Genomic DNA, 25,716 nt, shown 5'->3' with positions numbered 1-25,716 from the left:
GAGCTGGAAAAGAAAAGTAGCAGAAAGATGCCACACCAGCAAAACTCTTGCTGGCCCTTTACATTTGGTAATGCAAGGTGTCATATGAGGATCTCTGCATGGAGGGAAAACCGTTTGCCTGTCTTCTCAGATGAATGAATTAGGCTCTGTCTGAAAGACTGTGCTAAATTATAGGATTGTTTCATAACTACTTCACAAGTCCTAGCCCAGTGTAGACCAAATGAAAGCAAATGTTAAAACAAGAAGCCATAATCCTAAGTTTTCCCAGGAAGATTCATTTGTTTAAACATAGATGACTATCCATTGTTCTGAAATTATGGCCTGTCTACTTATTTTGGTGTTTAAGATGTTCTCTTTTTTTTCTTTTTTTTTTTTTTAAGATTTTATTTATTTATTTATTTGACAGAGACAGCCAGCGAGAGAGGGAACACAAGCAGGGGGAGTGAGAGAGGAAGAAGCAGGCTCCTAGTGGAGGAGCCTGATGTGGGGCTCGATCCCAGAACGCCGGGATCACGCCCTGAGCCAAAGGCAGACACCTAACGACTGCACCACCCAGGCGCCCCTAAGATGTTCTTTCTTTTATGAAATCCTAGTGATAGAAGATGGTACTTTTTTTTTAATAACTTCACTTGGCAAAATAAAAAAATTGGCACCTATAACTCTTCTAATTTTGTGTCTATGTGAATATGACACTTAACTGGTTTTTAGAATCCAGAAGCTTGGGAATAAATAGTTGATAGAACATATACTTTCTGTCTGAATTTGGACAGTTTCCTGAGCTCAGTCATGCTGTCTGTCAGCATCATTATAAATTACTTGTTCTATTCATTTAATTGTTTAGTCTTGAACTGATTCAACCAATCCTTTCTTAATGTCTACTGTGGCCTGGACATTATATCTTAGGTTTGGGGCTGTGTAAATAAGTCCCCTTCTCAGAAGGCACTCATTGTTAAGTGGTGGGCATGTTTATGTAAGAAACTAATAAGTATGAATCGCTATATATTTATTGGGATCCTAGTATATGTAAGGCATTTTATTTTTTTAGGTCTTGTGGAGACATTTGAAAAAGTATTCTCAGTTATTCCATCATTTCTGAATTTCAGAAAACTAAGCTTTGGCGGGGGGGGGCATCTCAAACCCTTCTTTTCTCTGAGTTCTGAATCTAATGAATCAAGAGATGGAAATCAGATAGAGAATCAGACAATCTAATTGATTGGGGTAATGCTGTGTCAGAGAACATGGTTTCCCTCAGAAGCCAAAATAAGGCTTCCTAATGCTGCTTTCCAAATGTAGATCTTGAGACCCACCTACAGGGAGGCTGTTTTGTGGAACAAGCATACTCACCTAGTTAGTTGAAAGGGAAAGTCCCAGTGGAGGGGTCCAAGAGGAGGCGGGACTTGCAATCTGCTTGTAGAAGTCAAACCTGGCCTGGGTGCAAGCATGTTACTACATGGAACCACAGCAGCCTAAGCTCTAACCACTGGTTCTGGTCTATTCAGGAAGACTCTTTGGGGGCGGGGCCAGTTATATAGATATTTGGAAAGCAATACGGGTGATTCTAATTCACTTGTCTGCTTAATGAGCCATGGTGGTATAGACAATTGGCACCGCAGGGATTTAAAGGAGGATCACTTCCGATGAGAGTGCTTAGGATGGTTTCATGAAGAACACAGGATTCGAGTTAACCCTATGAGATTTTTAGGAATTCAGTAGATGGGAAAGCAGACAGGAGAGACTTCCAACCTAAGGAACTTTCAGGCAAATCATGAAGGGAGAACTCCTGCAGAGGGCAATGAAGTGATCCAGTCAACTGTCAAAAAATCAAGGTTAACCAGGTGGTTCTGGGTTTAGCTGTGGCAGACCCAACTGTTTGATATGATGCCAGCTAATCTCAGCAAAACTGCCACATCACCAATTGGGGGAGGAGGTGGGGAGCCTTATTTTTCTGCCTTGTTCTTACTATTCTCCTATGAGAGGCAGCCCATGGGCATGGTGTGATAAGAGTACTGGAGAATAGGAGCTGGGTATATTTTAGTTCCAACAAAATACTTTTAAATGTTGATTTTAACAGTGCGGGAGGCAAGGACTTCTGCTAAGACGAGAATGGTATATATGTGATACATGCTTTTATGTGAAAAGGCAACTATTTTAAAAACCTATTGCTTAAGGTGTGATTTATTTTCCATTCATCCTAGGTTCCTAAAAATGTTTTCGACTGTATACCAACAACTAATATATACTTTCTTTGGCATTGTAATTGGATGTGGAGAAACCAAGTATTTAGGATTTCACACTGTGGTTTTCATATTCATCTTATTTGCAACAGTGAATTTTGTAAGGTAGGAATTATATTTTAAAGTTTGCTTACTGGACTTAGGTTCTTAAGCCCAGAATTAGAATTGGGAGGCACTGTTATATCAAGAAGAGCCCTGGACGTGGAGTCAGAAAACCTGCGCTGTTGTCGAGGTTCTGACAATACCTTGCTGTGCAATTGAGGGAAGTCTGTTTACTCTTAAAAGTTTCATCTAGAAAAAGAGAAGGGGCAAGAACATCAGCATCAGCATCATGACCCATGAGCTTGATAGAAATGCACGTTCGTGGGTGCGTCCCAATGTACTCAATTGCACCTCTGGAGATGAGATCCAGGAAACTGTTTCAACATGTTTGTTAAAGTTTGAACAATACTGGAGCGGATTAATGGCTCTTAACATTTTTGTTGACTTTCATCCTCATTTATTATCATCATAGGTATGATAAAGCCATTTATTAAGCACCTACCATGTACATTATGCCATTAATACTAATACAACCCTATGAAGTAAGTGTTATTGCATCATTTCACAGATGAAGTCCAGGAAGGTTAAAAACTTGCCTAGAGTTACCCAACTTGAAGGGCAGAATTGGGGTTTATTTCTTATTTTTTTTAAATATTTTATTTATTTATTTGAGAGAGAGAAGGAGAACATGAGCAGGGGGAAGGGCAGAGAGAGAGAGGGAGAAGTAAGCTCCCCACTGAGCAGGGAGCCCAATGCAGGTCATGATCCCGGGACTCTGGGATCATGACCTGAGCTGAAAGCAGACATTTAACCAACTGAGCCACATAGGCACCCCCAGAATTGGGATTTAAACCTGACCCCATGAACATGTTTTCTCTCAAACACCATTGCCCACTCGTGGTAGTTGTGTCTTTGATAAGAATTCATTACAGTGTCATTTCCACTGAGGATAGACCTGGCCAAGGGAGCTTCCTTTACAAGATGTTCTCAGGGGACATCGCTTTTGCTGACTCTGAACACATTGCTCGCCACTCAGATAGTTACTCTCACACACAAGGATGTGTATGCAATTTATGTTTCTTTGTGTCATGGAAACTCAAGTGCAGGTTGAGATTGGTCACAGAATATGAAGAAATAATATGAAGAGTAAGTGCATTGTTTGACTCAGCTACACATCTGGTGTTTCATTTCATCTTCATAACAACACTAGGAGATGAGAATTTTCTGAAGGAAGAAACTGGCCAACAAAGGCAAAGTACCTTACCCAAAGTCAGGTGGCTAGGGAGTGCCAGAGATCTCAGGTGAACTGATGGTTCCACCTCTCTAGAGGAAATGCCTTAATAGAAGGTGTCATCCTCAGGGGCCCTCAAAGTATGGGTGGGCTTTTCATAAGAGACTTGTTGAGAAAAACATTTTAGAGGAGGAGCCAAACTAAGGCCTGGTCATAACAATTATTGCTAACATGTATTGAGTGCTGACCACATTCAAAACATCATTCTAAGGCCTATGAATGTTGCCTCGTTTAATCGAATCTTCACAATAATCCTTTGAGGCAAGTACACTTATTGTTATTTATTATCTCCACTTTACAGTTGAAGAAATTGAGGCTTAGAGAGGTTAAAGAACTTGCTTAAGTTTACATGTTTAGTAAAAGCAGCCTCAATTTGATCCCAGGTAGACTGACTCCAGAGCCTTTGCTATACTGCCTTTCTGTTTTTGATATCAGGAAATGCTATGAGTTGTTCTATTTTGGCTGAACTCAATGGTATTTCAGAGAAAGATAATTGAGTAAGGCTGAAAAGTTTGGTAAGAATTACTTTGCATAAGGGGCTCCTGGGTGGCTCAGTCGTTAAGCGTCTGCCTTCGGCTCAGGGCATGATCCCGGCGTTCTGGGATCGAGCCCTGCATCAGGCTCCTCTGCTGGGAGCCTGCTTCTTCCTCTCCCACTCCCCCTGCTTGTGTTCCCTCTCTCTCAGGCTGTCTCTCACTCTGTCAAATAAATAAATAAAATCTTAAAAAAAAAAAAAGAATTACTTTGCAAAAGACTTAAATGAAAGGCAGAGGAGTTTGCTCAAATTAATTATATACATTACAGATGGTAATTGCAGATTTTCTGTTTCTCAATGATCAGAATTCTCTAAATTGTCTTGTGAAATTCCCAGCTGAGCAACTGATACACAATATATTCTTTGAGGCTAAGAACATGTCAATTTTATTTTTGTTGAACTCTCATTTGAGGGAGAGTACTGATATTCTTTTGGTACATATCCTCTAAAGATAGATTCTAAATTTTGGGTAGAGTTTCTTATACAAAAATGATCTGTAGACAGTTGTGGAGAGCATAGCATAAGAATGGAGTTGTTGAATCACTTTGTTGCATACCTGAAACTATCATTAACATTGTGGGTCAATGATTCTCAAATAAGAAAAAAGAAAAGAGGGCGCCTGGGTGACTCGTCAGTTAAGCCTCTGACTCTTGATTTCAGCTCAGGTCATGATCTTAGGTTGTGAGATAGAGCCCTGTATCAGGCTCCATCCTGGGCATGGAGATTGCTTGAGATTCTCTCTCTCCCTCTCCCTCTGTCCCTCCCCACTCTAAAAAGAAAAGAAAAGGAAGAAAAGAAATGAAAAGGGAAGTAAAGAAAAGGAAAGGAAAGAAAAGAAAAAGAAAGATAAGAAAAGAAACGAAACGAAAAAGAAAAAGAAAAAAGGCACAAATTGATATTACTTATGTGACATTTAGTTTATGATTCTCATGGGAGTTCAAGAAAAATTTGGTTAAGCCAAGTTTATTAATGTGCCTACAATAATTTTACTTTTTGGCCATCATCTGCATGTCCTCTTGACCTAATTTCTGAATCTAGTCATGGTCTTCCACGGAATAGATGAACTTGTCCGTGTTATTTGAAGAACTTTCTTTCAGAAATTTACTACCCAAATCTGAATAGTGCCCAATAGTGTTAATGTTAATTCCTTATATTTGTATAAAACTTCTAGCGTTGTTTTTCAAGATTTGAGTATTATATGCAAAATTTAGACAATAGATTTTATTTGTTCCAGAAAGTTTGAACACTTGTCAATAAACTGATTATTTTCTCTTTCCTGAAAAAATTTTATATGAAATTTTGTATTCAACCATGAATAACATTGATACATCAGGTGTGATTAATAAAAAAGTTTTTCTCTCCACAGGTTGCTTACTATTCTGTTAGTGAGCCCCATTCTGATGCATGCAAATTATGAATATAATTGGAAGTGGGGAATTGTTATAGCATGGTCTGGAATTAAAGGAGTTTTTAGCTTACTCTTGGCTCCCGATATTCATAATCTGGCTGAACAAAAAGTAGAGTCACCTCAACTGGTAGGAAAAATCATACCTCATAATTATTCATACTTATTCATTTTTATGTATTTTGTAGTACTTGTCATAGTACCCAATAATAAAGTTAACCATTTTTTAAAGTTTTAATTTAAATTCCAGTTAGTTAACATACAGTGTAATATTACTTTCAGGTGTACCATTTAGTGATTCAGTAATACATACAATACCTGGTTATCATCACATCCAGTGCCCTCCTTAATTCCCATCACCTATTTCACCCGACCCCCCACCAACTTCCCCTCTGGTAACCATCAGTTTGTTCTCTATAGTTAAGAGTCTGTTTCTGAGGTACCTGGGTAACTCAGTCAGTTAAGTGTCTGCCGTCTGCCTTTGGCTTGGGTCATGATCCTGGAGTCCCAGGATCAAGCCCCACATTGGGCTCCCTGCTCAGCGGGGAGCCTGCTTCTCCCTCTCTCTCTGTCTGATGCTCTTGTTCTCTTTCTCTTACTCTCTCTGTCTCTCTCTCTCTCAAATAAATAAAATCTTAAAAAAAAAAAAGTCTGTTTCTTGGTTTGCCTCCTTCTCTTTCTTTTTTTTCTGCCTCTTTGTTCATTTTGTTTTTTAAATTCCAAATATGAGTGAAATCATATGGTATTTATGTTTCTCTCACTGACTTATTTCACATAGCTTTATACTCTCTAGCTCCATCCATGTTGTTGCAAATGGCAAGATTTCATTCTTTTTTGATGGCTGAGTAATATTCCATTGTGTGTGTGTGTGTGTGTGTGTGTGTGTGTGTGTGTGTGTGTGTATACCACATCTTCTTTATCCATTCATCAGTCAATGGATACTTGTGGTGTTTCCATAGTTTGGCTGTTGTAGATAATGCTGCTATAAACATCAGGGTGCACGTATCCCTTCGAATTGGCATTTTAGTGTTTTTTGGGTAAATGCCTAGTAGTACAATTGTTGCATCATAGGGTAGGTCTATTTTCAGCTTTTTAAGGAACCTCCATACTGTTTTCCAGAGTGGTTGCACCAGTTTGCATTCCCACCAACAGTGTAAGGGGATTTCCCTTTCTCCACATCCTCACCAACACCTGTTGTTTCTTGTGCTTTTTATTTTAAGCCATTCTGGCAGGTGTGCGGTGGTATCTCCCTGTAGTTTGATTTGTATCTCCCTGATGATGAGTGGTGAGGAGCATCTTTTCATGTGTTTGTTGGCCAGCTTTATTTCTTCTTTGGAAAAATGTCTATCCATGTCTTTTATCCATTGTTTTAGTTGGATTATTTGTTTTTTTGGGTGTTGAGTTGTATAGGTTCTTTATATATTTTGGATACTAACCCTTTATCAGAGATGTCATTTGGAAATATCTTCCCCCAGCCTTTCCCCCATAGGCTGCCTTTTAGTTTTGTTGATTGTTTCCTTCCCTGTGCAGAAACTTTTTATTTTGATGAAGTCCCAATCCTTTATTTTTGCTTTTGTTTTCCTTGACTCCAGAGACGTGTCTAGAAAGAAGTTGCTATGGCTGCTGTCAAAGAGGTTACGTGCCTATATTCTCCTCTAGGATTTTAATGGTATCCTGTCTCACATTTAGATCTTTCTCTATTCTGAAGTTATTTTTGTGTATGGTATAAGAAAGTGGTTCATGTTCATTCTTTTGCATGTTGCTGTCCAGTTTTCCCAACACCATTTGTTAAAGAGACTGTCTTTTTCCCTAGAATATTCATTCTTGCTTTGGCAAAGATTAATTGACTGTATAGTGGGTTCATTTCTGGGTTTTCTATTGTGTTCTATTGATATATGTGTCTATTTTTGTGCCAGTACCATACTGTTTTGATCACTACAGCTTTGTAATATAACCTGAAGTCCAGAATTGTGATGCCTCCAGCTTTGTTTTTCTTTTTCAAAGTTGCTTTGGCTAGTTGGGGTCTTTTGTAGTTTTATACAAACTTTAGGATTATTTGTTCTAGCTCTGTGAAAAATGCTGGTGTTATTTTGATAGGGATTGTATTAAATGTGTAAATGGCTTTGGGTGGTATAGACATTTTAACAATATTTGTTCTTCTAATTCATGCACCTGGAATGTCTTTCCATTTCTTTGTTCCTCTTCAATTTCTTTCATCAGTGTTTTATAGTTTTCAGAGTACTGGTCTTTCACCTCTTTGGTTACATTTATTCCTTAGTACCTTAGAGTTTTTGGTGCAATTGTAAATGGGATTGATTCCTTACTGTCTTTCTGCTGCTTCATTATTGAATGAATAATTCATTCAACAGAAAGACATTTTTATGCATTTTATTGCATATAATAAAAATGCATTTTTATGCATATAATAAAAAATGCAACAGATTTCTGTATGTTGTTTTTGTATACTGTGACTTTACAGAATTCGTGTATCACTTCTTTTTTTTTCATTTTTTAATTTAAATTTAATTAGCCAACATATAATACATCATTAGTTTTTGATGTAATGTTCAATGATTCATTAGTTGCAAATAACACCCAGTGCTCATCACATCATGTGCCCTCCTTAATGCCCATCTCCCAGTTACCCCATCCCCTCAACCACCCCCCTTTCCACAACCCTCAGTTTGTTTCCCGCTCAAGAGATTCTTATGGTTTGTCTCCCTCTCTGATTTCTTCCCATTTATTTTTCCCTCCCTGTCCCTATGATCCTCTGCACTATTCCTTATATTTCACATATGAGTGAAACCATATGATAATTGTCTTAAAAGTATGGAATGCTTCACGAATTTGCATGTCATCCTTGTGCAGGGGCCATGCTAATCTTCTCTGTATTGCTCCAATTTTGGTGTATGTGCTGCCGAAGCAAGCACTTGTGTATCAGTTGTAGCAATTTTTTGGTGTAGTCTTTGGGTTTTCTATGTAGAGTATCATGTCCTCTGTAAATAGTGGAAGTTTGACTTCTTCCTTGCTGATTTGGATGCCTTTTATTTCTTTTTGTTTTCTGATTGCTGCAGCTAGGACTGCCAGTACTATGTTGAATAACAGTGGTGAGAGTGGACATCCCTGTCTTGTTCCTGACCATAGAGGAAAAGCTCTCTATTTTCCCCATTATGAATGATATTAGCTGTGGGTTTTTTGTATATGGCCTTTATTATGTTGAGGTATGTTCCCTCTAACCCTACTTTCTTGAGAGTTTTTATCATGAATGGATGTTATACTTTGTCAAATGCTTTTTCTGCATCTATTGAAAGGGTCATGTAGTTCTTATCCTTTCTTTTATTAATGTGGTGTATCACATTGATTGATTTGCGAATACTGAACCACTCTTGCAGGCCAGGAATAAATCCCACTTGATCGTGGTGAATGATTCTTTCAATATACTGTTGGATTCATTTTGCTAGTATTTTATTGAGAATTTTTACATCCGTGTTCATTAGGGATATTGGCCTGTAGTTTTCTTTCTTAGAGGAGTCTTTATCTGGTTTTGATATCAGGGTAGTGCTGGCCTCATAGAATGAATTTGGAAACTTTCCTTTCTTTTCTACTTTTTGGGATAGTTTGAGAAGAATAGGTATTAACTTCTCTTTAAATGTTTGGTAGAATTCATCTGTGAACCTATCTGGTCCTGGACTTTTTTCTTTGGGAGATTTTTTTTTTTAAGTCTTTTTTTTTCCCCCCCAAAGATTTAATTTATTTACTTGTCAGAGAGAGAGAGATAGCATAAGCAGGGGGAGCGGCAGGCAGAGGGAGAAGCAGGCTCCCTGTTGAGTGAGGAGCCCAATGTGGGACTCGATCCCAGGACCCTGGGATCATGACCTGAACTAAGGGCAGATGCTTAACTGACTGAGCCACCCAGGCATCCCTGTTGGGAGTTTTGTTGTTGTTGTTGTTGTTGTTTTTAATTACTGTTTCAGTTTCTTTGCTGGTTATCAGCCTGTTCAAGTTTTCTATTTCTTCTTGTTTCAGTTTTGGTAGTTTATATGTTTCTAGGAATTTATACATTTCTTCCAGGTTGTCCAATTTGTTGGTATATAATTTTTTCATAATATTCTGTCATAATTGTTTGTATTTCTGTGGTGTTTGCTGTAATTTCTCCTCTCTCATTTGTGATTTTGTTTATTTGGGTCCTTTTTCTTTTCTTTTTGGTAAGTCTGGCTAGGGATTTATCAATTTGATTAATTTTTTCAGAGAACCAGCTCCTGGTTCCATCGATCTATTCTACTGTTTGTTTTTTTTTTTTTTTAAGTTTCTATATCATTTATTTCTGTTCTAGTCCTTATTATTTCCTTCCTCCTGCTGGCTTTAGGCTTCATTTATTGTTTTTTCTCTAGTTCCCTTAGGTGTAAATTTAGGTTGTTTATTTGAGATTTTTTGCTTCCTGAGGTAGGGCTGTGTGGCTATATACTTCCCTCTTGTGACCACTTTTGCTGCATCCCAGAGGTTTTGGACCGTTGTGTTTCCATTTTCATTTGTTTACATGTATTTTTAAATTTATTCTTTGATTTCCTGGTTGTTTTAACAAAAACAACAAAAAATGATTTATTTGTAACACAGCCCAGTCTCCATCTCTTCAGCACAGCATTGGAGTAGAAGAGAGTCACAACTGTAAGCATCATTTAGTCTAAGGCACAACTTCATGCCTCCCTGAACAGCAAGCCCATCTTTCCCCAGAATCCAGCCCAGAGCCAGACTGAACACACAAACACACAAGCCCAGAATGAAGTTGGCCTCAGGCCTCAGAACATCTCACCCTTCCCCCACAGCCCTTCAAAGCTTCCTGGCTGCAACCTTCTACCCCTCCACCCCCAACTGGGCCAACTCCTAGCCTCTGAGTCACCAGAGAGCTTTCTTTGTGGGATAATTAACGAAGATTTAAGTTTTATAGAAACAATGTCCTGTGAATCCATTGTTCCCTAGAAGTTTAAAATGACCCCCCCCCCATTCATAATCCTAATCAGCAATGACAGCTCTTCCTCTCTTCACCATAGATGCAGGCAGTTTTGAAGTGGTTATTGTCACAGCTCCATACTCAGGGGTTCCTATCAACTTTATTAAAGGCTATTCTCCTCACCCCAGGGTAGAAAGGAATCCCAGGTACTTTCCCCAGGTTCAGAGGCTGAGAGGAAAAGCACTGATATCTTAGAAAAAGATTCCTTCTGTTTCCCTCCAAAGATTTTAATGGAGATTATTGCCTAAATATTTTTTAATCCGTCTGAGAAAGGTTAGTTTTAGATTCAGAGGGCAATACAAGCACAGAAACACACAGTCTTTCTGATTAGGTACTAGTTTTGAGGATACAGGATGCAAGATAGAAGAGTATAAAATCTCAAGTGGCCTTCTTAACCTAAAATCTTCTAGAAAGCCTCAAAAGATGGATACTAGAAGATTTCACCTTTGCAGGCCTTGGTAGGACAATTCCAAAAGTTCTACCATTTTGGACTGGTGACTTTTGACAAGGTCACAATAAAAGAAAAAAGAAAGCGGGACATCTCCAAAGGAACATCTTTTAAGGACTCTGACTAGTGATATTGCTACTCTGGCTTTCTTTTGATGTCCATTTGCATGATAAATATTTCTCCACCCCCTCACTTTCACTCTGCAGGTGACTTTAGATCTAAAATCAGTCTCTTGTAGGCACCATAGAGATAGGTCTTGTTTTTTCTATCCGTTCTAATACCCTATGTCTTTTGATTGGAACATTTAGTCCATTTACATTCAGAGTAACTATTGATAGATAAGTACTTAGTGCCGTTTTATTACTTGTTCTGTCATTGTTTCTGGAGATGTTCTCTGTTCCTTTCTTGTCTTTGTCACTTTTGGTCTTTCTACTCAGAGTCCCCTTTAATATTTCTTGCAGGGCTGGTTTAGTGGTCACAAACTCCTTTGGTTTAGTTTAGTTTTGTTTTTTTGTAAGCTTTTATTTATTTATTTGACAGAGAGAGAGAGGGAGAGGGCACAAGTAGGGAGAGTGGCAGACAGGGAGAAGCAGGCTCTCTGCTGAGGAAGGAGCCCAATGCATGACTTGATCCCAGGACCTTGGGATCATGACCTGAGCTAAAGGCAGATGCTTAACCAACTGAGCCCCCCAGGCATCCCATCTTTTAGTTTTTGTTTGTTTGGGTAACTAATTTTCTCTCTTTCTCTTCTGAGTGATAACCTTGCTGGATAGAATATTCTTGGCTGCAGATTTTTCCCATTTAGCACTTTGAACATGTCATGCTACTCCCTTCTGGCTTGCCAGGTTTTTGTTGAGAAATCTGCAGCTACCCTTATGGGTCTTCCCTTGTGAGTTAAGGATTTCTTTTGTCTTGCTGCTTTCCAGATTTTTTTCTTTATCACTATATTTTGCAAATTTAGTTGCAATATGTCCTGATGTTGGGCTACTTTGGTTGATTTTGATAGGAGTTCTCTGTGCCTCCTGGAACTGACTGTTTGTTTCCTTCCCCAGATTATGGAATTTTTCTGCTATTATTTTCTCAAATTTTCTGCCCCCCCACTTCTGTCTTCTTCTATAATATGAATGTTATTACTTTTGATGGAGTTGCTCAGTTCCCTAAGTCTATTCTCATATTCCATAATTCTTCTTTCTCTCTTTTGTTCAGCTTCCTTAGTTTCCATTATTTTGTCTTCTATATCACTTATTTGTTCCTCTGCTTCTGTCAGCCTTGTGCTCATTGCCTCAAGCCTGTTTCCAATATCAATTATTGCATTTTTCATTTCTGACAGATTCTTTTTTTAACTCTATTATCTCTGTGGTAAGAGTCTCCCTGAAATCTTCTATTTTTTTCCCAAGCCCAGTGAGTATCTTTATGATTGTTGCTTTACATTCTCCATCAGGCATGTTACTTATATCTGTTTTGCTTAGATCTCTGGCTGTGACCTTATCTTGTTCTTTCATGTGGGATGAATTCCTCCAACTTGACATTTTGTCTAAGTCTCTGCCTTCTTCTCTGTGTTAGAAAAGCCAGTTATGTTTCCTGCTCATGAGAGTAATGGCTTTATGAAGAAGAGATATTAGAGTGTCCAGGGCCTGGCACTTCAGAGAGTGTCTCTGGTGTGTGTTGTGTGCACTCTGCCTTTGTGTTTTGGCTGTTGTATCCTTCAGGCCAGTTGTCTGCAGAGGCTGTCCTTGCCTGCAGTGGGCACTGTTTGGTCCTTGGCCAGAGCGTGATGAGTTTTAACTAGGTGTGCTCTGGTCTGCCTGTTAAATGAGACCTGATACTACTTCCACTAGAACTGAAGCCCTGCAGAACTCTGGTCAGGAGACATGCTGTGGGCAGGGATTTCTGAAGGCCTTCTGGGGAAGGGGCTGACCATGTTGGCACAGAGGCAAACATGACAGAGGGCAGGTGTGCCAGGGCACAGGGGGGTGGGACTTGGTGTAAGCATGTTAGGCAGCCACTGCGGGCACTGTGCTGTCTCCTGAAGGTGGCTCTGTGTTTATGCTGAGGGGCAGGGGAGGGAAATGGCCCCTGCTGGCTCCTTTGTCTCCAGAGAGAGGTATGGATCCTGCGTCACAGGTACCCGCTCAAAGAAGAGCACATTATCTCCCTGCTGTGTGCCACCGGCATTCTTCAGATGCTATTTCCATGCAATGTGCCCCAGGTTGTTTGTCTGCCTTCTCTTCAGGAGTAGGGCAGCTCCATCAGGGCTCTATCCTAGCCAAGGCAGCTGGTCTTTAAGTCCCACTGGTTGCAAGAACTCACAAAAATCAGCCCCTCTTCTTTTCCCAGCCAATGGCTTTAGGGAAGTGTTCTCCTTGTGCATTCCCCTGTGTGCCTCTCTCTCTCTCACCTTTCTCTGTGACAAGGGCTCCCTCCCCTCCACAGCACTTACGGTCTGTTTCTTCCCCAAACCACCTCTCTGTACTTCCTACCTTCCTTGATGTGGTTTCTTCTCTTCCTTTAATTGTAGAGTTTGTTCTGTCAGTTTTCAGGTTGATTTCTGGGATTATTTGGAATGATTTGATAGTTATCTAGTTATGTTTGTGGGGACAAGATGAACCTAGGGTCCTCCTACTCCTTCACTGTCTTCTCTCCCGTGTCCCAAAGTTAACCATTTTAAAAACTAGATTTGAAAAATGCATTCTTTTAAGTAGAAAGGAACTTTCAGAGGAAAGTTTGTTTATGTTGACAGTATGAAAGAGAACAACAGTCAAGTAATGGTTAATGGTGTGGGAATCAGATGGACTTGGGATCACATCCTTGTTCCACCGTCACAGGCTGGGTGACCTTGGGCAAGTTTTGCAGATTTGTGGAACTTCAATTTCCAGTTGAGTATTGAGATGATATTTAGTAAAATACCTGCCACTTAGCAACAGCTCAATAAATGTTACTCTCCTTCAAAGCCTTTTCTCCATAGGCTAGCTGGTGGATTTCTGGGCAATCTGGTGGTGGCAGTATCTGTGGTACTGAAATTCTAGGGAAGATCCAAAGAGTCCACTGCATCTGCTGACAGTGTTAGGGCCCCTCGTCATTTGTGACAATACTGTGTGAGCTAGCTGGAGAAGTTGCTAAAAGTTGCTAGAAATCCCCAGGACACCCCCACCACCTCCCAGTCAGATGAATTCCAAACTTGCTGCTGGAGGGAGAAAAACCACTCAAGTAATGTGAACTAAGAACACCTGCCCACCTCCCAAGGAATTTAATTTGCAGGTAGATGTACAGAGATTCTTGATATTGGCTGATTTCCAGATCAGGGTTTTCTTTTTGTCATTTTGCTTCTGTTCCAGAAGACCCCAGCAGTACAATATTTTAACCATTTCTTTGGGGGATCAGTTATCACCCTCTCCATCTTGCGTGTAGAGAAATCAAAACAAAGAGAATAGCATGTTGGGGAAAGAACTCAGGAGCCCTAATTCCCAAAAGAAGAAGTTCTTTTTAAAATGGAGTATTATATTCCCTACCACCTTTCCTGAGGATTTGTACTTTTTGTCTATAGACATCATGCAGGAATTAATTTGGAGTTCAAACGAACCTGTGGTTTTGTCAAGATTTGGGGTCTTTTCATGCCCCAAAGGAAAAGTATCATAACCAACATTTGAGCTCCTTCAATTTTCTTCTATTCAAGGAATCAGCCTAAAACCAAGTCAACGAAATGCTAACTAACATTTAATATCACTTAACAGTATTTCCCAAATCTATCTGATGTTACACCATCCCTTTAGTGCCACCCCAGACCTACACAATCAGAATCTGCAGGGAAGAAACCTGGAAGTTGGTATCTTTCAGAAGTACTTCAGGTGCCTAATGTTATTAGTCAAATACGGGAAACACTGTCCAAAGGACATACTGCTGTTAACTCCATTTTCTAGTGAAGGACACCGAGGCTCAGAATGGTTAAGTCAACTGATTCCAAATTATATGGCTAGTAAGTGGCAGAGCTAAGACCTACCAAAGTGGCTGTGTTTTTGCTTTTGCACGGTGCCTCTCCAGACCCCACCATGATTCCTGCAGGTTTCTTCAGAGCCTCCTGAGTAGCTGTAGTAAATGCTGGTGGAAGATACCCTTTCCCATCCCCGTTGTGCACCACTGCCTGCAGTTGCTGGGTTTCTCCCCGGCCCTGCAGGCTCCAGAGCCATATCTGTGATGCTTATCACCTCGCTGGGTTTGCAAGGCTCCTGCTGAAAGCAGCAATGGTGGAGAGCTCTTTGATCAGTGTTCTTATCCCTCCCAGAAATTATAAACTCTTTTCTCATTCACATTGAAAACTAGTTTCTGTTTCAGTGTATTATATTCAAGCAGTGTCCACAAAACAACCCTTCTGCCTCAATTTACTTATCAGAAGCAGGATTTAAAAATGTGGATTAAGATAGAATTTTGCTGTTGGTGGTTAGTTGAACAATGATTCCCTTTGGAGAACTTATTCATTTTTTGGTTCTAACTATTTGTGTGTTTTGTTTTTTAGTTTATATTGTATGTACAGGTAATATCACTAATGACTATGGGAATAAATTCATACATGATGACTCATTCAGCCAGGACATTAGGTAAAGTATATCTATCTTTCATTAATTAACTGGGGAGAATAATGCAACTAGATTATTGTTGGGGGGGGTGGGGACATTTCTTATGGAGTTCAAGGAACTGATTATGAAATATTCATTTTCATTCACTCATTATTTATAGATGCTGTATTAATTGGGATATTGGTTCAGCCAGTTTAACAGAAACCACACTCACAGTGGATTAAACAAGATAGAGTACTTTCTTTTCCCTTCCATCAAAATGTCCAAAAGAGTGGGATGGTTCTCCTTCTCTTTTGTTTCCTCCTCTACTCCCTGGGGTTTTGTTCTTGTCTGCAGGGTAGAAGCTGGCTCACTACCACTATATCTTCAGTCCAACTAACGAGAGAGGGGAAATGGGGAGATAGGTGGCAATGCAGGGTAAAAGAGCAGCTTCTTTTTAAGTGCACAGTCTAGAAATTGTATGTATCATTACCACTCACATTCCATTGGCCAGAATTTGGTCACATTGACATGCATGGGTAAAAGACGCTATGAAATATTATCCCTATCTGGTTGACCATGTGCTCAGCCAAAACTTGGAGATTCAGTTGGTAAAAGAAGAAGGGGAGAATGGATATTGGGAGACAGTCAGTAAGCTGTGTCACAGTTGCCTATTTCCAGAAGACATTTGAGGCCATTAATAATAAAATGCATAAATATGATAAAATCACACATAGACACATGGTCAATAGAGAAATCTAGGATAAGATAATTGGTGGCAGTAGAGTCAACCGGGGTTGGAGAAGGCTGGGTGGGATTACACAAAGTCTTAGAATAGGGCCTTAGTATCACTCAATATCCCATGGCCTGGTCTTTAGCTCTGCAAGTGTGTGATTCTTTCAGTATATCTGGAATTGATCAGACTGCTGGAGATTTACATATGCTGCACTCACAGGAAAATGTGGATAAAGCAAAAAATCAATTTATTAATTTATAATGAGGATGATTTATTTCTATGTCTGAAATAATTGTGATCATTATTCAGGATGTTTACCTCTAAATACCAATTTCCTTGATAAACAAAACTAGTAATCAGAAAGTTTCTTGGAAAGCATGGAACTAGTGAGAGGTCAATGGAAGGATGATGTTGAAAGAGAGTTCTTCTAAACAAGGAAAGGATAGGGTGAATTTACCCTATCCTACCCATGAGAGACATCACCTCTCTGCCTATGTTTTTTTCACAGTCATGCCCATTTCTAAAACTGCACCCCACAAAAACTGTAGTAGAGCATCCTATTACTGCCCCCCTCAAACCCTAGGGCTCCAATAGGTAAACTGAGCTAGTAAATGGGGCAAATTTTTGGTAGCTCTCCTTTTCCCCCAGCTATGGATTTGTTCTTTTTCTCAGTAGAAAGTTACGCTTTGTCAGCAAAAGTCTACACTGGAGCATGAATGAAGTTAATTTGATCTTTGAAGCCTTTCTCACACCCCTTCCCACCAATCCCTTTGACTCCCAGGGATCCAGACCCACTCCATTCTCTTTGCTTAGGATATAACTTCTGGATTTCTCCCATGCTTCTTTTCTTGTGATTCCTCGTTCTGACACTCAAAGGCAAATCAACCAGGGGCTTTACTATCATGGTTATATTTTTTTTCTTCTCTTTTTCTTCCCTTGCAAAAATTTTTAAAGTTTTATGTATGTATGTATGTATGTATGTATGTATTTTTGAGAGAGTGAGAGTGTGTGTGTGTGAGAGAGCAAGGCGGAGGGGCAGAGGGAGAGGGGGGGTGAATCCCAAGCAGGCTTCACACTCAGCATGGAGCCTGACAGGGAGCTCAATCTCAAGACCATGAGATCATGACCTGTGCTAAAATCAAGAGTTGGATGCTTAACAAACTGAGCCACCCAGGCACCCCTCCCCAATTTTTTTTTATTGTTGTAGCTAAACCTCAAATTTTTTCATTATAAAACAAAAGTATATAATAAGGTCTTTCTCCTCTCAGAATCCACCATGTTCATCCTTTCTAGAAATACTGTGTGGCACACATTTAATACATGGCAGAGTTGAGTTTTATCAGTAAGAGTTTCAAACCAACTACTTCTGTCTAGTCTAAGGCTTTAAGAGATTCCCTCCTCATACTCTTCCAGGATCATCTTAAACACAGGGAGTTCATTCAAATGTATCGGTGCCACCAAGTGGTCCACATACACTCATGTTTCCTCAGAGCAACTGAAAAGTTGCTGTTGCTCCGTCGTATGGGTAGGATATAATTAGGCAAATGAGAAAAATGTCTTCTTGTGTGGTCTTAACCCTGGGAATTTTGAATCTAAAGCTGAGAACTTCTAACTTCAGCCTATAGTCAAATGCATCTTTGCTCTGGACCACAGTAAATCAAGAGGAATATACTTCCAGACCTTTGGGATCCTGAAAATTTCAAATATCATTACACACAGTGTCCTGTCAAGAATGCAGTAAAGTTAAGCTAAACATTTAGAACTCATTTTAACTCTTTATGAGAACTTTCATGTGCAATTATGAAGAGAGAATAATTTTATCGAGATGGAATTCCAAGTAAGCAGACTAAGTTCATTCACTAATTAAATTCTTTTGGGGGGCACCTGGGTGGCTCAGTGGGTTAAGCATCTGCCTTTGGCTCAGCTCATGATCCCAGTGTCCTGGGGTCAAGCCCCACATCAGGATCCCTGCTTCTCCCTCTCCCTCCAGCTGCTGCTTCCCTTGCTTGTGCTCTCTCTCTCTCTCTGTGGAATGAATAAATAGAATCTTTAAAAAAAAAATTCTTCTTTTTGGTGAGTGAGCCTCATAGCTATAACTTCAAATTCATACCTCAAGAAAATACAAATGGTTACAATTTTTGGAACATGTAGATTTGCTGGCCAGGAAACAGATACACTAAATTTGAGGGATCTCTATTGCAGTGACCTTTATATTTTAAATTTAAAAAATTTTTATAAGAATCAGTTGGAGAAATTGTTCAAATGCAAATTCCAAGGCCCATCTGGTTGTCTAAGTATGAGGTGGAGCCAAGGAATTTGCATAGTTCAATAGGCAGCCTTCCTACCTGCAGAAGACGCAAGTAGTTTCCTACACTTTGAGAAATACTGATTGGGGACCTGGAAGTAGCAAGTCACGTCTCTAGCTAACGTGAATGAAAGGTAAATAATGAAGCATTCCTTAGCAGTTGAGTCAGAAAAAGCAGAGCTCTACAGCTGGAAGAAACAGATAGTTGGGTAATTTTTGGAAAATTTTGGACCAAAGGTTGTCCTTGCTCTAAGCACTATTGTTTGGCTGTGCAGGTGATTCACAGCAGCAACAAGATTTCACTACATCTTTCAGGATTTTGCCTCTTCTTGCAGTCTTCACTGTATTCTATTAAGACCCTTGCTTTTTTTTTTTTTTTTTTTTGGTTACAGGTTTGTGTGCTATTTCCCTCCCAAGGCAAATGGCCATGCAAAATGCCATTAAGCACATTCAGGAGATAATACAGAACACAATAACACTATTCAAAACAGAAAAAATTTTGACGAATGTTAATTGGACCTTGGTAGAAGAAAAAACAAAGATTGAATACAACATTCCTGTGAGTTGATACCTGGCAAAAAAAAAATAGTCTTCCTTCTCTCCTGGGTCTGCCTCTCTTGCTAATGAAATGTCAGAAAACTGAGAAGGGGAATATATTTACTAGCTTTGCTATCTTGGTGAAAAGACTTTGGATTCTCTCTAAAGAGAAGCCCTTGGTTATCTAGGTTATTTGCCAAATACAGGGGAATTGGTGTTTTTATGCACCGGCTGATTTAGTAACTATGAATGGCCTCTGCCAAGCTGATGTTTCCAACCGTTTGAGGAGCTGAACAGTCTGTCCTCATGTGATTATAAAAAGCAGAAAACACAGGTTGCTTCAGAGAGCAGTCAAGCATAGACAAGTTTGGGGGAGAATCTGACTTGCAGATCTCCCCAAATGAATTGTTACCATGATTAAAAGCAACATTTCTCATATGGAAAAGGAATCCAGTTATACATAGCCCTTCATTTTAGCAATTCTGATTTGAGTTATTGGAATCTTTTTGAGTGAAGTGTTTGGCAGCTCCTGTATATTTTAGCTTATTTTGAACTTTGTCTCCTTATGTTTTTAAACCTAGTCTGATGCTTGTCATGTTTCACATGATAACAAAAAGGAGGAGTCCCCAACAGAAGAAGTTTTAATAGAAGAAGCCAGATTGCATGTGGCTATAATACAAATGGTTGGTACAGGTCACATAATCTGCTTTTTATTTATTTATTTTTAATTCTTGCAAGGTTCTTATTTCTTACATAAGGCTTTCGGGTGACTAGAAAAAATATTTTTTCATCTTTTGATAGCCTATTAGTTATTAAAATTTGTTTGCTTTATTAAAGTTAAAAAATAACAATAAATGTCCTGGGTTTAAGTTCAAGTCACAAATCTTATTATTCTGATTCTAAGTCTAGTAATTTTTAGCAGTTCACTTTTGAGGGGTCTTTGAATAATATTTGGTGCCATTTACGTACTTATTTAACTAAACATCTTCAAATATTTCTTTGCATCTGTTTTATGAATTTTTTATAAATTTTTATAAATTTTATAAATTTAAAGTATTTTAGTTTCTTTTATATAAAATTCTCTTAAGTGTTTTTTTTAACTCTTGCAATCTAATACATTAAAATAAAACTAATGAATCAAAAATTCTCTTAAAATATTTAAGATTTAAGATTAAATGTTTTAATATAAGGAAGATTGTATTTTTAAATAAATATTTTTATATATCACTATATAACTTATATAACTTATATTAAAAGTTAGAAAGATTACTAGGTAAAATCAAGTTTAAGTCAACTTACCAAATTGCACATTTTAAATTGAGGTTATAGTCTAATAGGACACATTTTATTTCAATATTACAAATACACAAAAACATGCCCATATATTCATTATGCCGAGTCCATTTTTTAACATTTTATTTTAAAACTTATTATGAAGAATTTTTAACATAGACAAAAGTAGATATAACACTGTAATGAGTCCCTATGTACCCATTGCCCAGGCTTAAAAACCAACATGACTAACCCTGTCCCATCTGCAGCCTCATTCACTACTCTACCTTCTATACTATTTTGAATCAAATCCCAGATGTAATATTATTTCATCTGTAAATACTTCAGTATGCATCTCAAAAATGTAAAGTCTTTTAAAAAACATAGTAAAATATTAATATGGTACCTAGAAATTAATAATAGTTCCTTAAAACATCAAATATCAAGTCAGTGATCAAATTTCCAATTGTCTTGTTAATGTGATCAATGTGTATTTTCACAGTTTACATACATATATTTTAAGATTTATTTATTTTTTAGAGAAAGAGAAAAAAAGAGAGAGCACAAGAGGAAGGAGGGGCAGAGGGAGAGGGAGAGAAAGATTCTCTTGTAGACTCCCCACTGAGCATAGAACCCAACATGGGGCTTGATCTCACAGCCCTGAGATCATGACCCTGAGATATCATCATCCTGAGCCAAAATCAAGAGTCGGACCCTTTACCGACTGAGCCACTCAGGCACTCTTCACAGTTTATATTTTTAAATTGAATTTGTATAATTACAATTACATTGTAATTAAAGGATATGCCCTTTAAGTCTCTTTTAACCTATAAATTCCTTCTTCTCTTCTATTTTTTTCTTTTAAAGAACGTATTTCCTTAATACAAAAATATTAATACTAATTTCCTTTTTTTAAAGCATTTCTAAACTTAATTTAAAATATTCGCAGTTTGGAAGTTTCTTGCCCAGAGCAGTATAGTATGGTCACAAGTTTTTTTAGAGCCACCTATTAAGAGGTGGTGCCTGTATCTCTGCCTGCTACACCTATCTCATTGAATTTGGGCTGTTTTCGTGTCTTGTTTTGACCAATAAAATGTTTCAGAAGTGACTTTGGGGATGTTCTGGGGCCTATGCTTTGCAAAGATTTACAGCTTCCACCTTCTACTTTGAAGAAGTACCTGTGATTATCATGTGAGGAAGCTTGCCTCCGAAGAATGAGAGGCCACATAAAAATAAACTGAGGCATTCAGCCAAGAGTTGGTACCCTACTACCCGACTTGTAAATAAGGCCATGTTAATTCAAAGGTTGGGGCAACAGACCCAATCTCTCAATGGTAACAGATGCAAAGAATTTGTGACCATATTTTTGTTTGCTTGTTTTTTCTTGGATGCTTTCCCCCACCCAGTTTTATTGCGTAATGATTGTCATGCATTGCTGTATAAGTTTCATGTATACAGTGTCATGGTTTGATTTACATATATTGTGAAATGATTACCATGGTAGGTTTAGCTAACATGCATCTTCTCATTTAGATACGAGAAAAAGAAAAAAAGAAAAGGAAAACAAATTAAGATATAACAATATTTAATATATATCACAGTGTTCTCACTGGCCACAAATATTTATATCCCTCTTATAAACAAAATACACTCATCCTTTTCTAAGAGCCCCCCCCACACACACACATACCAAGCTTCGTCCTATTATGGTACCAGACTCAAAGTCCAGTATCTCATGATCTGCATTTGGTCTAGACATGCTGAGGCTCATTGACTGCATCTCTTTAAGTATGATTCCTCTTGATCCAGAGACCTATGAACTAAGAAACAAGTTTTCTGTCTCCCACCCCACTCCCCAACATTTAGTGCCAATCAACAGACACTTCTGTTCACAAAGGGGAATAACAGGAAGCACTTATTAATCACTGGTCCATGGCAATTCTGAAATCCAGCTGGGAATATGCACCAGAGCACCTCATTCTTTATATTTCAGTAGGAAATAATCTATGTTTGTAGCTGACTAGCCTTCTCAGCCTGATTTCTGTCAATAGAACCTTGGGATGTTTCTATTCATTTAGAATAATTTCTGTCTTTTTTAGTCCAACCTGGTACAATTTCCTTAAAAACGTGTGTATTTTCAATAGTCTACTCCACAATTCCTTTTCAGATGGGCCACTGAGTGCCAGCTTTAATCTTTCAGTGGTCTTAGCAAAGGGTCTTCAGGAACACCCTTCATTTGCTCTTGAACCTGAGGCCATATTTTACTGTCAGCACTCAAGATTTGATCTTTACTTTTAGATCTTTTGCCCGCTGGAGAGACTGCAGATGAGAAACAAGTTTAGTTTGCAACCTGGCAAATCATGGACTCTATATTTTCTCTAATTTCTGCTGCTGAGTAAACTGTTTCTCTTTGGTTTCTCTCGCTTTTCCCATACTTTATCATAAGTAGCTTAAACAGTTGACTGTTTTAATATTTTTACTTTTTATTTTTATTTATTTTTTTAAAAGATTTTATTTATTTATTCGACAGAGATAGAGACAGCCAGCAAGAGAGGGAACACAAGCAGGGGGAGTGGGAGAGGAAGAAGCAGGCTCATAGCGGAGGAGCCTGATGTGGGGCTCGATCCCATAATGCCGGGATCACGCCCTGAGCCGAAGGCAGGTGCTTAACCGCTGTGCCACCCAGGCGCCCCTGTTTTAATATTTTTAGAATATTAGAAATCTAGAAATAGCAGCCAGATTCATAAGTTCATTGGGCACGTTTCCCACCTTCCAAGTGGCCTCAGGTGACAATATTGCCCATTGTGGTGCCTCTTCATTAGCATGGCTGCCTCCCTCTGGCCCCTTAAACTAGTTTTTGCACTGCTCTCTGACTCAACTCACCCCCAACTCCCAAAGCTAATGTCACATGTTTTACCCCTTTGTTATGGAGGCTCTGCACAATTGGTACTGATTTCTGTTTTGACTAGCCTTTGCTGTATATCAAACCAGCCCCAAACTTACTGGCTTAAAACGATGGCTTATTATTTCTCATAGTTCTGTGGGTTGGCAATCTGGATGATTCTGTCATGGGTCTTGGCTGGGAACATTCATGTTTCTGTGGTCATCTCATAGTTCAGTGGGACTGGAGGGTCCAGAATGTCCTCATTCACAGATTTGGCAGTTGATGCTGGTTGTCTTTCAGAGCACTTTGGTTGTCTTCTATATGGCCTTCTATTTTCCAGTAGAGTGGACTGGGTTTCTTCTCAGTATGGTGGATTCCAATGGGGGAAAAGGAGAAGCTGCAAGGCCTCTAAATCCTACATTCTGGAACTTGAATAACACCATTTTTACTCCCATTCTATGAGTTAAAGGAGATTACCAAGCTAGCCCAGAGTCAATGTGTGAAGAGGTAGACTCCCTTTCTTGGGAGAAGTAGTAATGTCAGTTGCAAGGAGACATGGACACAGGAAGACATGGATACATTGGGGCCATTGTCATATTGACCCACCACATTTACTTTTTTTAAACTAACAATCCCATGTAGTGACCCACTCCCATGTTGTCTTTTTTTTTTTTTTTTAAAGTAGGCTCCATGCTTAGTGTGGAGCCCAACACGGGACTTGAACTCATAACCCTGAGATCAAGACCTGAGGTGAGATCAAGAGTCCAACGCTAACCAGCAGAGCCATCCAGGCACCTCTCCATGTTGTCTTTGTTTTTGTTTTTGTTTTTTTAAGATTTGTTTATTTATTTGAGAGAGAGAGAGAGGGAGAGTGTGATCAGGGGGACGGGAAGAGAGAGAAGGAGAGAATCCTCATGCAGACTCCCCACTGAGCATGGAGACTGACATGGTCTCAGTCCCAGCCTAAATCAAAATCACGAATCAGATTTTTAACTGTCTGAGCCACTCAGGCTTCCCCATCTCCATGCTGTCTTTTAATGGCTTTTCTGAGAGTGCCCTCTACTGGCATTCCTCCTATTTTTGTGACCCCTTTCCCTTTTGGTCCCTTCCACGAACTCCTCCTTTTCTTTTTATCTTTTTAATCTTAGTTTTCCTTAGAAGAGTTAACTCTCTCTATCATTCTTACCTTATAATCTATCCATCCTTGTTCTCAGCTGCATTCATAGTTTTAACGCTACCCATGGATGCTCCTCAAATCTGTATTTTTCCTTCCAAAACTCTCAGTACCACGTCTTTAGACTCATAAATTCAACTGTGGTTAGACATATCTCAGACATATCACTGGTACCTAAGTCTCCACTGAACTCATCTAAAACCTGATCTTGTATTCCTGGTCTCAGTGAATGGACTCATTACCCCATGATCACTCATGCCAATCCTCTTTCTCCCTCCAAGTTCTATCAATCTTACCATTCCAAATATTTGTCAACTATACCCCTTTCCATTCTTGTGTCTATTAATTTAGGACATTATAACTTCTTGCCTAAATAATAACCTTCAACTGGTCTTCCTACCTCCAATATTTCCATCATTAAATCACAGTGACTTATCTAAAAGACAAATAGGACTATACCACCTTCCTGCTTAAAATGGCTCCTCAGGTCCTACAGCATATATATAAATCAAAACCACAGTGAGATACCACCACACACCTGTCAGAATGGTTAAAATTAACAACTTAGGAAACAACAGATGTTGGCAAGGATGCAGAGAAAGGGGAACCCTCTTACACTGTTGGTGGGAATGCAAACTGGTGCAACCACCCTGGAAAACAGTGTGGAGGTTCCTCAAAAATTTAAAAATAGAACTACCCTAGACGTAGTAATTGTAGTACTATTTATCCAAAGGATACAAAAATGCTGATTTGAAGGGGAACCTGCACCCCAATGTTTACAGCAGCAATATCCACAATAGCCAAATTATGGAAAGAGCCCAGATGTCCCTCAACTGATGGATAGATAAAGAAGATGTGGTATATATATACAATAGAATATTACTCAGCCATCAAAAAGAATGAAATTTGCCATTTGCAGTGACATGTATTATGCTAAGCAAAGTAAGTCAGTCAGAGAAAGACAAATATCATATTATTTCATATGTGGAGTTTAAGAAGCCAAACAGGTGAACATAGGGGAAAGGAAGAAAAAATAAGATAAAAACAGAGAAGGAGGCAACCATAAAAGAGTCTTAACTATAGAGAACAAACAGGGTTGCTGGAGAGGAGGTGGGTGGGGGGATGGGATAAGTGAGTGATGGACATTAAGGAGGACATTTGTTAGGATGAGCACTAGGTGTTGTATGCAACTGACGAAACATTAAATTCTACTCCTGAAACTAATACTACACTATATGTTAACTAACTCAAATTTAAATAATAATAAAAAATAAAAACCTCCCAACAAAGAAAAG

General features: G+C 38.9%; 1 protein-coding gene and 1 non-coding gene across 2 annotated transcripts in view; one reads left to right on the top strand and one right to left on the bottom strand.

Annotated features, from left to right (window-relative positions):
• Positions 1-25,716, top strand: part of SLC9C2 (solute carrier family 9 member C2 (putative)) — a 104,189-nt gene that overhangs the window by 23,172 nt on the left and 55,301 nt on the right. Inside the window, exons 8-12 of the mRNA XM_034666750.1 lie at positions 2,196-2,339; positions 5,469-5,637; positions 15,474-15,555; positions 18,947-19,113; positions 19,673-19,774. Of these exons, the coding sequence (XP_034522641.1) occupies positions 2,196-2,339; positions 5,469-5,637; positions 15,474-15,555; positions 18,947-19,113; positions 19,673-19,774 (664 nt within the window). The remainder of the gene's footprint in view (positions 1-2,195; positions 2,340-5,468; positions 5,638-15,473; positions 15,556-18,946; positions 19,114-19,672; positions 19,775-25,716) is intronic.
• LOC117803653 lies at positions 8,331-8,437 on the bottom strand. Its single transcript, XR_004627590.1, has one exon. It is a non-coding gene; the product is annotated as a U6 spliceosomal RNA (small nuclear RNA).

This window comes from Ailuropoda melanoleuca, chromosome 8 (genome assembly GCF_002007445.2).
Source record: "Ailuropoda melanoleuca isolate Jingjing chromosome 8, ASM200744v2, whole genome shotgun sequence".
NCBI classification, from domain to species: Eukaryota; Metazoa; Chordata; class Mammalia; order Carnivora; family Ursidae; genus Ailuropoda; species Ailuropoda melanoleuca.
The sequence above is the reverse complement of the archived record's forward strand: the minus strand, read 5'-3'. Positions and strand labels throughout refer to the sequence as shown.